At 34.7% G+C, this 15006-nt stretch overlaps 1 protein-coding gene across 4 annotated transcripts in view; it reads left to right on the top strand.

Annotated features, from left to right (window-relative positions):
• The window catches only part of CNTN1 (contactin 1), a 409365-nt gene that overhangs the window by 294484 nt on the left and 99875 nt on the right, over positions 1-15006 (top strand). For 2 of the 4 annotated variants that reach the window (XM_033222422.1, XM_033222421.1), the window contains exon 16: positions 5817-7024. The exons of the other annotated variants lie outside the window; for them this stretch is intronic. In XM_033222422.1, the coding sequence (XP_033078313.1) occupies positions 5817-5896 (80 nt within the window). In that variant the 3' untranslated portion in view covers positions 5897-7024. Of the gene's footprint in view, positions 1-5816; positions 7025-15006 lie in introns of those variants that run through there. 4 annotated transcript variants of the gene reach the window in all.

Genomic DNA, 15006 nt, shown 5'->3' with positions numbered 1-15006 from the left:
TATTGATTTCAGTTTCTGCTCTTTGCTCTTTCTGTTCCCACTATCTAGCATATGCTAATAAAAAATATATAATTTTTAAAACGTTGTAGGAAAAAATAAAGCTAAAGACATGCATTATAAACAGATATAATCTCTAATTCTTGGATTATTTAGAGTTCTATTTGTATGACTAGCTCAGGGACATTGGATATTAATAAGGGCCACAGGACAGTATGTTGCCATGTGTAAAGTTTCTGGAACTCTTGGTGGTAAATCAGATTTTAGGCTTCTGTGGTATCTGGCATAAATGTTCACGTTGCGTTCAAGAATTTTTACATTCAACATTTTCTTAAATAAGCAAATATGGGTTTATGTTTGAAATTATTATTAAGGTAAGCCAGGCCAAAATAAATTAAAAAGGACTTTTAAATTAAGCAATTTAATTACCATGTAGTTAGGAAGAATAGACATAAAGGTTCTATGTAATATACACACCAAGTTAAACAGGCATGTAAGTATACACACCTCATCACACCACACACACACACACACATGGGAAGAGATCCAGAAAAGAGACACACGTATAAAGGCAGAAAGATCTGGGTCCAAATCATCACAGTCAAAATCAAAGAGAATGGTTGAGGTAGTTTTTCATGTATTTGGGGCAGAAAACACACATTTACCTCAGATATTTGGATAATTGCCTCTGCTTTCCACTTGCTTTGGCCAACGAAGTCTTGCCACAGAGACAGACTAAAGATTCCATCTCATTAGCCTTGCAGAACTGAGACAGGAAAATGGTCCTTGCTGCCCACACTGGCTGGAACAATGACAACTGGGCGCCATTCTGAGCCATCCTGACCCCACTCTGCACTAACCACAGCAATACTTCCATTGATAGCAAAACTTGCCCAGAAATGAAGCCTTCCCCTTCCCGCTGAGAATCAACAAATTCAGATCAAGGAAATATGATTGGGCTGGTTCTCCATAACTGCTAAAATACTGAGCTGAAATGCATATTTGGTTATAATATACAGAATTTAGAAAAGTTAAAGTTATAACTTAGTGGTTATTTAAACAAAAACTCTAGTAAAAATGACAGCTTTCCCAATTACTTCTGGAATTTTAAAGTACATCAATAATTTGAAATTGTATTTCTTAATGCAAGTTCAGCGTAAATTGATGTACACTCAATTTTTTTCAAATATGTCCACAAAATATGTAATTTATTCAGAATGAGTCACATTATTTTAAATTTTAAGATAGGTCTTGAAAATTACCTATATTAATACTTCATCTTACAAATTCAAACTTAAAATATGAAGGTTAGAAGAAACTATGTCATGCGCTAATATAAATTTAGATTTTTCTTTCCCTCCTCACTAGAGTACAGTGAGAAAAGCTCCCGTGGAGGATTTCTTCTTTTCTGCAATTAATTACTCCCAGGTCTCTTATAATCAAACTGGTCAACTTTTGGCAAACTGGAATTTCTTTTTTGCTGCACATTTAGTGTGTATCCACGGTTCCCTGAAAAAATAAACGGCCATGGGAGGCTGAGGCAGAATTGCTTGAACCCAGGAGAGCTAAGATCATGCCACTGCACTCCAGCCTGGGCAGTAGAGCGAGACTCCATCTCAAATCATCATCATCATCATCATCATCATCATCATCAGCCTGGTGCAATGGCTCATGCCTGTAATCCCAGCACTTTGGGAGGCCAAGGCAGTTGGATCACGAGGTCAGGAGCTCGAGACCAACCTGGCCAATATGGTGAAACCCCGTCTCTATTAAAAATAAAAAAAAATTATTGGGTGTGGTGGCACATGCCTGTAGTCCCCCCTGCTTGGGAGGCTGAGGCAGGAGAATCACTTGAACCCAGGAGGTAGAGGCTGCAGTAAGCTGAGATCATGCCACTGCACTCTAGCCTGGGCGACAGAGACTCTGTTTCAAACAAACAAACAAACAACAAACAAACAAACAAAAAAAACCCTTTTACCACTCAGTTTGATTCCAGGGAGACAGTAGGAAAGCTTTACAGAATTTAGCAGGTCATTGGAGCTTTTAGACACTGCATCCACTTCAGTGCTCCATATTGATTCATACATCCATGTGTATTTACCAGACAATTATGCCAAATTAGGCTACAATTATGCCAATAATGTCAAAGTTCAAGAGCAATACAGATAATCAGTGATACCTAAAAGTCTCGGTGAATATGAATAAATGGCAATTAGTTCATATTTTGAAAGTAATTGTGGTTTATGTTGGTAAAATACTGTATTTTTCCAACTCAAATCTTTAGACTGTGTAAAGGTATATATAAAATGATGAATATAAAATAAAATATATAATTATATAATGTATAATATATGATATAATATAGCTACATAGCGTGTTATAATAAAAGATGTGTTATATGTCATATAACATGTATTGATTATATCATAAAAGGATATATAACATTTATTAAATACATTGTTTACCAGATTTAATTTTAAAGGACAGGTATCATTACTGTATTATATTCGTTTTACACATGAGAAAATTGAATCTAATGAGGCTAAGTTAATCATTCAAGGTCATAAAGCTACTAAGTGGAAGAACAAGTTTTGAATGCAAACAGTCTAATTTCAGGTATAACACCCAGCTCATGGTTGTAGCACACTATAACTAAACATTAACTCAAATATATTCAATGTGATAAAATAATCAATGTGGAAAAGCTAAACTGCAGGCCTTTTACTTTCTTGGCAACAAATGTTTATTCTATAGAAAGTGATGCTGATCTTGCTATTTTATTTTTGCTCATGTTATATTTATGGCTGGCCTATTACAAGGGAAACTATAGTAGTTAATTTTTTTCAACCAGTCAACTTTATACAGTTATAATTACAGTGGCAAAATCAGTAAATGAATTGTACTGGATGGCTTGAAAGCTTGATTTTATAATGTGTTCTTTGGCCTAAAAATAGGTAAATGAAATTTTGATGTGTGTTTTCCTGCTTTTTTAAAATAACATATAATTCATACAGTTAAAAATAGTTCATTCAGAGTATTTAAATATCTGAGATTATAATGTCTACACCTTTAGGACTTTCCTATAAATTTTACCGTGTCGTCCTACAAAATTGCTATGAGGTAGTAGTACAAGGACTGTTATTTCCATTTCATAGGCAAAGGAAGCTTAAAAAAGAAAAAAAATATATTTTCAGCTATCAGTTATAAAGCCAGAAGAATGTGGCCACATACTAGTGTTCCAAATTCAACTACATGAACATGCTTTTCCCTTCTTGATGTTTAACTTTCCCAAAGACAGAAGTCAGATCATATAATTTTGTATTGTGCATCTCTATCATTGTTGGTACATGGTTTAATTTGTCAAATTAATTAGATCATTCCCTCAACACTCTGAGTTACTGATAATTCCAAGTTAAGTTAGAGAGTAGAGTAACATTTTTACTTGTTTAAAATTAGAATTTCATTAATAGCTTCCCTTTTCAGCTCATTTTACTAAATAAGACAAAAACACCTTAGCCTCATTGCTGAAAATATAACCAAGAAAAAACTTAACGACATAAAATCCCTTTCAAGCAGTTTTATTACCTATGATTTTTGTGCAGTCTGCCATTTCCAGTCTCATTACTATGCAATGCTTTCTTGATGGAGCCTTTTGCAGGCTTGCTTCCCACCCAGTTTCTGGAAATTTAATTTGGTCACAAAAGTTTGGGCAACTACACAAATTAGAATGAAGGAAACTCAGAGAAAGCTTTTACCCTCTAAACTCATGATCAGTTTATGAAGCTACAGAGAGATTTTAGTGCTTTTGAATTCCTACAATAGCTTCTGCAACTGTAATTGTCACTATTGGGATTAAATGAAACATACACAGAGAGAGAAAGAAGTATTTAAGTATTCTGCAACTGACGCTGAGCTAGGATACCCCATTAGATCACAGCAGCAGGGAGTAGTTCTCAATCTTTTCTCTGCGAGCGCTTTTCCATCATCACGTTTAACTGTACACAATACTCTCATAATTGGTTGCAGATTCTGGCATAAATCCAAAAAACCTTTTTACCCTAAAAAGCACAACACTATTTTAATTTTTATTTGCCTAATGCCAGTTAACAGTGATGATCACTGTGTGGACATGGGAAGACATAAGGGAGTGGCTGAGGTTCATCTGCATTTCCCAGGGCACCCCTGAAGAGCCAACACCTTCGCTTGAAAGTGCATTGGGATGCAAGTGAGTGAGAGTTGGCATGCTACAGGGATAACTTTGAATCCACCTTATACTTTGGAAAAAAAAATGCAGAAACTTCTGAATTCTCAATATTATTAGTAGCAACTTACTTGTGATACGCCAGAGTGTGGCAATCCCTTGTGTAATTATTCCCAGAATGGTCTAAGGTCCATCACACTGAAGAACCCACTTCTGAGCATCTGCTCCCTGCACTCTTAGTGATGCTCAACAATGAGAGCTTGACCCCACCCGTCCTTCACACATTCCTGAGAATTTCTCCAGAAGAAAGGAACTGTTACTGATAGAAACATGTCAGATCCCGCTGATGTGTAGGGTCTAAGCAACTTGGAAGACCACTATTTGATATCTTCCTACGTTGTCTGGTAGGTACAGTGACTAATTCAAGGAAATGGCACCCCTCTCTGGAGGAGGTTAGGGAGGCTCCCTTGGTGACTGTTCATAGCCCCCACTTTTCAGACTTAAAATCTCAAATCACAGAGAAGCAAACTGGTAAAATAGCAAAAACTACCCAAACTGCGTTTAAAAGAAAAAAAATAAAAGACTATAGCTAAAATTAGCATTTTCAGTTCTCATCAAAAGGATTTAAAGTTTCATATGCTTAAAATGTCAAATGAGTCTTATGACCTTTTTTACTATTTACAGTAAGGACTGAATTTACAATAAGCAGTCAGCACAGGCAAGTTTTCCTAGATGCTGTTTCTTCTATTTAAACAGCTATCTCCAGGGGGCAGTAGTAGCTATAAAATGGTATAATTCTAATAATAACTATCCTTAGTAACGCGTAGGGGAATGAGGTAGGTGATCACTCTGTTAATTACATGGTTTTCTATAACAATAATGCTGTATCATTATACACACTATACACATACTGTAGTTAAATGATTTGCATGTTGTGATAGAAAAGCTGTGGCTCTTGCTAAACCAATTAGATATCCACTTTGCCTACCTAACCTGTGGTCTTAGGCTAGTCGATTAATCACTGTCAGCCTCAAATTCCATATTTATGAAAGAGAGTATGAATAGTTACAGTCCATACATTGTTCATGGCAACTTTTTATAAATATTTTGCTTTACTTCCTTCCCTTTACTATGAATGTATATATCGACATGAGAAATAAATAAAATATAACTCAAGACAGTTCTCACAAAACACAGCCTCAACCACTAACTTTTTTGAACCATTGCTTCAATCTATCCTCATTACTTTTTTTCTTAGAAGTCTTCAAGGCATAAGCATATGTTTTAGTAGATAGACTTACACTATGTGGAATGAAATTTACAAAGCATCCATGAGATTTGTTTCATTTGTTTTTTGAGGAGCGACTTCAGTTACAACACTTGGTCTTTAGAAAGTCAGTCACTGTGTATGAGGGAAAGGTTTTAATTGGGCCACAGCTTGTGGCATCAGTCTTCTCCCTTTGGCCCCTTTCCTCAGTGTGTAGGGGAAGATACCCTTCTGTGTTCATTCTTTCAACTTACCCATCAAGGAAATATAGCAAATCCCCCAAGTACATGGCTTGCTGCCCCTAATTGGGCATCCACACTCTCCCTTCAGCCTTGATCTTTCCTCTTGCAGGTAAAAACAGAAAAGGTGGAGAGAAAAACATGGTGGATTCCTTTCTCCCCGTCTGTGCAAGCCTGCCTCCAACCTGGTGATCGTTGACACTCACCATTTCTGTGCAAGACTTTGTTTTTTTTTTTTTTTTTTTTTTTTTTTTTAACATATTATACTAGATTTGACTAACTCAGTCTTGTAGATTCTGCAGTTCCCCCACCCCCAACCTAGTTCTTAGAGTATGTTTCCCCTTTTGAAACATTTAAACATACTTTGAGCATAAACATTTTTAAAAATATAACTATAATGCTTCACTAATACCTTAAAAACGCCTAGTGAACTAACTCAGTACATTATATAATGGCCAAGTGAAAGTTTTGTGTTTTCATGTCCTGTTTTTCTTTGAAATTATATAGCTCAGAAATTAGCTCATTATCTGAAAAATCTATGAAGAACTGATGAATTATATAATACAGGAGTATTGCCATTGAATGTACTGTTTGATTTATTCAAGCAGGTAGTGAACAATGTTGTCGAACTCTCTAATGAGTCATCATAATTAGGACATAAGCTAAAAGGGGTGTTACTCTGGCAGCCTTTTTTTCTTAATCCTAGTGCCATACATATTATTTGGCATTAAAGAATGAAAAGCATCAGTAAAAAACTGAAGTCCTACCATGGCTTTGTAGGGTTTTTGGAACAATTACTGGAATTGGAAAGTGAAAATGGATAGCACGTGGAAGAAACCCTCATCTGAGTAGCAAGATTTTAGTAAAGACCACTAAGCCATTAACAGCATGCATTCATATTTAATTTTATTGATTCCTGCCATCAGCTTTTGTAGATCTTTTCTTTTTTGGTGGAATGTTCTGATTTTTATTGGAAGGACTTGAGTAGAAGTGGATGATTAAAATTGAGGAGTATATAATTCTTTCTGGGACTGCTTAAATGTTGTTGTTTGAAAATGCCTTCACTTTCCCCCTTTGGTGAAAGAGATGTGCTTAAAATTCTTATTACTTCACAATAAATAATTTTGATTTTCTCAGGTTTGTGTTTAGGTATGAATTTCTCATTTACTTCATCTAGCAATTCTCTCTGTGGTCAGAAGAACTCTGAAGAAAGCTTTGAGGGAAATGAATATAATTCTTAAATTATTATATGTATGTATATATAGTTTAACTTTAAAAATAATTTATTAGTCATCATAAAGAAATAAATGTCTCTGACTCAAGATGTTACTTATTTCTTTCTTTTATATTTTCTAGTCTCAATTACTGTTCCAAATGGAGCTATCTTAGAATTTAGACTAGAGATCCAGATTAATTGTCATTTTTGTAAGATGTTTAAAATCAATTTGAGAATTTTCATGTGTCTGTAAACAGCACCATGGAGACATGTATGAATCATATTAAGGGCATCTTTCTATGTAGTCCATACTGAAATTATACAACTGACACCAGATAGGAATAGTGTTTTTTAAAGAAATAATAAAAATGTGAAAAGAAATCATAGGACAGATGTGACTTATACCAGAAAATGAAGGACAACCTTAAACTATATCAATATCAAGTAGAAGAATTATATAGATTCATTTATCTTCCTTTAGTCTTGTTCTTATTTCTAACTGGGATCTAAATTTACCTTTATCAATATCAGAGGTTAAGAAAGTTACCATATTCCTATTAAATGGTAGAGATATTTAATAATATTCAGCTTCATCTTAGTACAACTTCAAACATCAACATGATCACACAACATTGATTTGCATTTTAAAATAGGATATTGGAGCCATTGTCTTAGATAATTTTCAAGGCAAGAACAGGCCTGCAATAAATAATGAGGCTTTGACATTCCTTAGTAAAGAAGATGTCTCCTGCCCTAATATGACTGCCACTCAGCGATTTCAATTTTATGATTACTTGATTTAAAAAGGGAGGATAAATGGTTCTGAAAAGTTTTTTGTTTCCTTAACATTTCAAACTTTTCATTGAAATTTGTCATTTTGGTAAAAATAAACAGTGAACCACAGAATATTTGTACATGGTGCTTTGCTTTTAATTACTTACTAGGGAATACCAGTGGAAAAAAGAATGTCACCAGTGTTTTTCCTACTTACACCAGTTCTGCGGCATGAATATTTACATTAAATGTATGTGCTATATGCATTTCCCAAATAATCAGTAGTTTTGGGGGATTTATTTCCCACTATAGTTGTTTACAAAACCAGTGTTTAAGAGGGAGAGAGCCGGTTAGGGCTACTACCTAAGTAGTGGCACCAACTCAAATGATACGTGGGGTGTAGTCACAGCTACTTTACATCCTGTTTAGAAATTGAGACACGAGGATCCTAATTTATAGTTTTCTATCCAATTTGATTTATAAAAAAAATCTTGATTATTGAGAAAATATGGTCAGCTTATAATATGTGAATGGTCATTTGGAAAATGTATATATTGTTTTCTCACTATCTTTCCTCAAATGTCTAAATTCTTCTTCATCGAATATTACTACATTTTTAAAGCAGAAATGACAGAACTGATAAACAACTGTATTTCTCCTCATTTTTTAAAATTAGTTTACATATGAATGAGAACTAATAAAAATCAAATCTATATTTTGTTCATACATAGGTATGTTTTTCTAAAAACATTAGTAAAATCCAGGAAAGATTACCAAATATCTTTATAGCGATCAATAAAGAGAGGGAATGTATTGAATATGAATTTATAAATGGATAATGTGTTTATCTTTACTTATCTGAGTTAACACAGAAATAAAGATTTAAGAAGGCACAATCGGCCAGGCATGATGGTACACACCTGTAATCCCAACACTTTGGGAGACTCAGGTGGGTGGATCACATAAGTCCAGGAGCTCAAGGCCAGCCTAGGATCATGGTGAAACCTCATCTCTATAAAAATAAAAAATAAAAAATAAAAAAGCTATGATCAATATATTATAGTTCTTGTCATATTTTCCAAAATATTCACTTTTACAAAAGTAATTCATATTTTCCCCTAAAAGAAAGGTCAGCAACAGAAACCTAATAACATTTTTGAATGTGATACTGACAATGCTGTTTTAAAAATATTGCTTTTCGGATAGTTGTTGAAAATTTGGTCTCATGGCAAATTAATTGGGTTCAGATTCTAACTTGGACATTTACTTGCTGGGTGAACATGGCCATTTTATTTAACCTATTCCTGTCTGTTTCCTCACCTGTAAAATAGGAAAAATAAGAGCACTTACATCACAAGGTTATTGGTAAGAACTATAAAAGATTTGGCGGTGACTTTGATATAAGTACTCAGAAAAAAGCATAATTTTTAGTAAAATATACAATATAAATTTCCCCTTTTTGAATCACTAATAATTTTATACCATGTACATTTTATATTGTTAGCAGTTCAAGTTCAAAGGGAACAATAGTGTAGACTTGTTGTCATCCAGGTAATTACTTGGAAGTCTTTTGCAGACAGGCATATTTAAGCTGTATAATCTGAATTTGAAAATGGATGTTATTTCATTTCAAGCATGTTATACCAGAAAACCCTGTCTCTGATCCCATCTCTGTAATCTGTCACTGATTAGCTATGCCTCTCTCACAAGAGCCCTTCTAGTCTTCGGTATCCTTTTGTAAAATGGATTATTTAAATATATATATTGGTTTTAGTGGACTCTTAAATGTATGTGATCTACCTTAAATATTGAAATGTTTCTATTATTTGTCTGTAGCATATAATTTAATTGTAAAAATATTGAAAACATAAAGAAATTTAGAGAAAGAGAGTAGGGGTGTGGCAAATGAGACTCTGCATTGTACCATGAATGACAGGAGATCATTCAGACCATTTCCCCAGTCCTTTACTAGGTAAAAAAGTGACAGAAATAAGTCTCAGTAGTTGTTTGTAGACTTGTTTTTTAGCCAATTTTGAAGAATCCCCAAGGTAAGAAACATAACACTAACAAGGACTTTGATAGATCATTATCTTTGTTTGGCCCATAGGTGAAATTTTATGGAACATTCTCAGTCAGCATTCTATAAGAGGGATTCTTAAAGTAAGATTGAAAGAATATAATGGGTGCAAAACAAGAATAGTAAGAGAGGGGGTCATGCATATAGGAAAGAAAGAATAGTCCCTAGAGGCAGCCCACATCTGAAGTACAGAAAGGTAGCCCAAAGAAGCGTAGCAATTTGAACACTATGATTTTGAATGGGAAAATAAGGAGCAAACAAATCAACACTGAAGTTTGTCCTGCCAACTGCAATGAAAGAGGAATTCAATCAGCTGGATAGGCTGAGCACAATTAGTGGTATCCACTCTTGATGGCATCCTGTCAGCATCTGGAAGAATTAGGAAACAGAAACAGCAGAAATAGTAGGGATATGATATATGAGTGTAATAAAATGTATTTCAAAAACGCTAGAGCATGGGGTAGGGAGAGGTGGTGACAAGAGAGGAGTGAAGATAAAACTATATTCATAAAAGCATAAAACAAAAAGCATGCTTTAAATAACTTTTCATTCCCTCCTCCATATTGTTCTTTTTCTCTTCTTTCGCCTCTTTCTAAACTCCCCAATATTAATGTTAATGAGAAAAATGGATAAAAAGACTTTGCCAGGTCTAGTCAGAAATATATTTCAGTTCTTCCCCTCACCACTTCAGATCTTTAATAATTACAGTCAAAGAAAGAAAAAAAATAGAAGACTAATTTGTCATCTAATGTATCTAGGCATTTAAAATCAGATCCGATTCCAATGGTCTTTTTCAACTGACCAATTTCTCTCTTTTATGTTAACTTTGGGGTAAATAGTTCTTAGAATTGTTAGCTATCTGACTGAGAACAACCTAAGAAACTGGAAGGAGATATCAGTAGAGTAATAGTGAAATAAACTGCATGCATCAGGCCATTTGCTTACATTTTCCCTGGTTTCCTTGAAGGATTTATGGAGAGTACATGGTAATGGAAAAGAAAAAGAAAAGAAAAAAGAAAAAAAGAGAAAAAAGGGAAGGGAAGGGAAGGGAAGGCAGGGAAGGGAAGGCTGGGGGGAGGGGAGGGGAGGGAAGGGAGAAACAAACTAACTCAGGGTTAGAATTATGCATGGTTAGGTTTTTTTCTTTGACAAAAGAATCAGAAGAGTGGTCAGTTCCTAAATGCCTTCCTTTGTGCTGAGAACCAAGTAGCTTTGTCATTTTATTTTCTATCTCAACACTTTTCTGTCCATTCTAAACAAAAAAATAAGCAAGTAACATCAGCCTACACTGCTTGAAAACCTTACTGCTGAGAGACACTGCAGGGCTGGCCCTGGGTGAAGTCAGACTGTCCACGTTTGTCTCCATGCTCTATTTTTGCCACAGACTCATTCCTTAATACACAGAGTGTCTTCACATTCCCAAATTTTCCTCACCTATGTCAAAATTACTGGAAAACATTTTACTTTCTATGTTGTCCTATAAACCAAAGAGTATCTGAGACAAGTCTCAAGAAAGTTTATTTTGCCAAGGTTATGGATGCACCTGTGACACAGCCTCAGGAGGTCCTGATGACATGTTCCCAAGGTTGCAGGGATACAGCTTGGTTTTATGTATTTTAGGGATACATGAGATATCAATCAACAAATGTAAGATGTACATTGGTTCCATCTGGAACAGCAGGACAACTCAAAATGGGGGGCTCCCAGATCATAGGTAGATTTAAAGATTTTCTGATTGGCAATTGGTTGAAAGAGTTATTATCAATAGAAAAGAATGTCTGTATTACCATATAGACTTGTGGGTGGTGGGGATCAAGGATTTCTCCTGCAGATGAAGCCTTCAGGTAGCAAGCTTCAGAAAATAGATTGTAAATGCTTCTTATCAGAGTTAAGAAGTCTGTTCTATCAATAATTCCCAAAGGGAAGAGGGTATAATGAGGCATGTCTGGCTGCCCCTTCCCATCACTGCCTGAACTAGTTTTTCAGGTTACTTTTGGAATGCACTTGCCAAGAGAAGGGTTCTTTTCAGATGCTTGGGGGGCTTAGAATTTTATTTTGGTTTACTGTCCCTGCTTTCTTTTAAGTAATAAGTGCTAAAAGAATACTCTTTAAACAGATCCCTGACAATGACTGACAAAGTACTAATTAATAACTCCTGCCAGGTAGCTAAGATGCCCAGAAATCTTTTAAAGATGTAATGATAATAATAATATTGTTAATAGCTAAGGTTTCCTGATGGCTTTCTGTGGACCAGGTTGAGAACTACATTCTGTAAGGACATTATTTCAGTCCTAACAATAACCTTTTTTTTTTTTTTTTTGAGACAGAGTCTCACTCTGTCACCCAGGCTGGAGTGCAGTGGCACAATCTTGGCTCACTGCAACCTCTGCCTCCCAGGTTCAAGCAGTTCTCCTGTCTCAGCCTCCTGAGTAGCTGGGATTATAGGTGTGTACTGCCATGCCAGCTGATTTTTATATTTTTAGTAGAGATTGGGTTTCATTATGTTGGCCAGGCTGGTCTTGAACTCCTGACCTCAGGTAATCTACCTGCCTTGGCCTCCAAAGTGCTGGGATTATAGGTGTGAGTTACCACACTTTTTTATTACTCTTATTTTACAGATGAGTAAACAGGAGCTTAATGATTTTAAGAAACTTGCCCAAGATAAATCAGGGCACAGAATTGAAAGTTAAGTCTATCTTAATTCTAAAATCCTTGTTTTTTAATATAATTATGACTTTAATAGTATTATTTATTCTCAGGCATTTTTTGGAGATATTTGTAGACAATTAGTAGATGGAAAAATCTACTTCATATCAGTGGAACTATTACCGAGTACTATTCCCACACCAGGGTTTTGAAGATACCAACCCACCCCTTTCCATTTGTCTTCTCAATTCCAGCTCTTTATGATGATATAGTAGTTCAAAACAATTAGAAAAATGAAGACTGTACTATGGATGACAATTATATTTACAGAACTGCCTGAACATTAATTATAATAAATTCATTTATCTATACACCAAATATTTATGAGGAACCTACCATAGGCCAGACATATATCCGAGAAAACAATGGACAACTATAATTATAGTGTTTTGCTCAACAATATTACCCTTAAATGAGTGGATGACTGAATTATTATGCATATAATGTTTCAACAAATACACTAACAATATGCAGTTTTATTCTGACCTTTGTGAATTATTATTCATTCAACACCTCAAGAACATCGGAGAACAACAGCAGGGAAATGATTTATACTTCACTTTAATGGTTAATGACTAACCTATGATAATTTTGTCTTAAATTCCCTTTAACATTTTCTGAATGTAATACCCCTATGCTCAGAAAAAGTATCTGAATGCATGTATTACAGTGTTTTTCTTCCTTTGAAAAATTCTTTTATTATTCACCTCTAATTTTGTATTTTAACACTCTAAAATATTCTACTTAGTAATTGTCTTAGGATGCTGCATTATGTAAAGTAATGAACTTCTTGGTTCTGATCAAGAACACACACTGTATTTCAATGTGTTTTCTTACATATGAAAAATGCAATATGTTCTCTCTGAATATCAAATGTGTTCTGTTGTGTGTCTATTTTCAATTATTTAACATTAAGAAGTCTAAGTATACTATTATAGATTATAAATTTATAAAAGTTTATTTGCTTTTCTTATATTTTTATGTGATGTATTTCCAAATAATAAAATTTACTGTCATTGATAGGGTATGTGTCTTGTGTTACTAGTAGTGGTGATGTGTTTTTGTTGATCTGCACACACTTTCTTCCTTGGAACCACTATAAGGAAATGAGTGGAGGTTTAGGGTGTTGGCCATACCTCTGCGAATACCAATGTTCGTATAAAGAAAAAGGCCATCTAAGCTAAGCAACTCAACTGATATATAAATATAAAGGTATATATTTCAGCTGAAAGATAAAACAAATGTCCTCTTTAGTATTACATTAATTATGAAAAATGATGGTGCTACTTAATAAAAATTGTTGATTAATTATTATATTCAATATGCCTAAATCAGTTGTGGGTGGACTCCTTTCTGGTGCAAATAGAACAGGTGATATGCATGTTTAGTTATAAACATTCTGAAATGTCTATACTGGGAACTGTCTATTAACTGAGAGGCTTCTTTAGCTTTTTAAGGACTTCACCACTTAAAGGACATTTTTTTCTTATTTTTATTTGTTTTATTTGAGGACAAAAAGCTCTTCAAATCCCAAAAAGTTGTGTCTCATTTATCTTTTAATTTCTATTTCCCAGCACAGTGCACTGCTGAGAGGGTAAAGGAATAGTATTGGTACTGAGTCATGAAGCATCTATGAAAACCTATTTTTAACACTGATTTTTGTTCTACAAGAACAATTCTTCTAAGACTCTTCAATATAATTTGAGGTTTTAAGAGCATTCCTGGTATATCTCTGAATTGTCAGTTATTTTCTATATATTATATAAGTAGAAACATTTTTAATATTATTCTTATGACTATAACATGAAATGTATTATGCAAAATGATACATGAAATGATTCCCAGAAATTTCTACCTCAAGTAAAATAAATTACCTATAACATTTAGAGTTATAAGAAAGTATGTGGGCCAGTGCGGTGGTTCACACCTGTAGTCCCAACATTTTGGAAGGCCTAGGCATGAGGATCACTGGAGCCCAGAACTTGGAGACCAGCCTGGACAACGTGGTGAAACCCAGTCCTGCAAAAAAGTACACATATGCACACAAAAATTAGTTGGGTGTTGTGGAGTGCTTGTAGTCCCAGCTACTTGGGCAGCTGAGCTGGGAGGACCCCTTGAGCTGGGGAGGCAGGCAGAGGCTGCAGTGAGCCATGATCACCCCACTGCACTCCAGCCTGGGGCAACAGAGACCCTAACTCAAAACAAAACAAAACAAAACAAAAACATCAAAGAACAAAGAGATGTGTTCAGTTCTGGGGGGGCAAAATGACAATAGATCAACTGTTCCTATATCTAAACTGAATTGCGCTACCATCTCTGATTCATGCATTCAGCAAGAATTCATTAAATCATACTATGCTACAATCTGCATTAGGTCCCCTTGGTGCCAATTGCATATAATGAGTCAGAGATTATCATACCTGCATACCAATGTCATTTTTAAATGATAGCATCTATTTCCTTCCTTAAAAAGAGACACATGAAATCATTCAGTGAAAACTACAAATCATATCACTTCTTATAATCTAT

Source organism: Trachypithecus francoisi, unplaced genomic scaffold (genome assembly GCF_009764315.1).
Source record: "Trachypithecus francoisi isolate TF-2019V2 unplaced genomic scaffold, Tfra_2.0 Lachesis_group11, whole genome shotgun sequence".
NCBI classification, from domain to species: domain Eukaryota; kingdom Metazoa; phylum Chordata; class Mammalia; order Primates; family Cercopithecidae; genus Trachypithecus; species Trachypithecus francoisi.
This window is presented reverse-complemented; position numbering and strand designations above follow the sequence as displayed.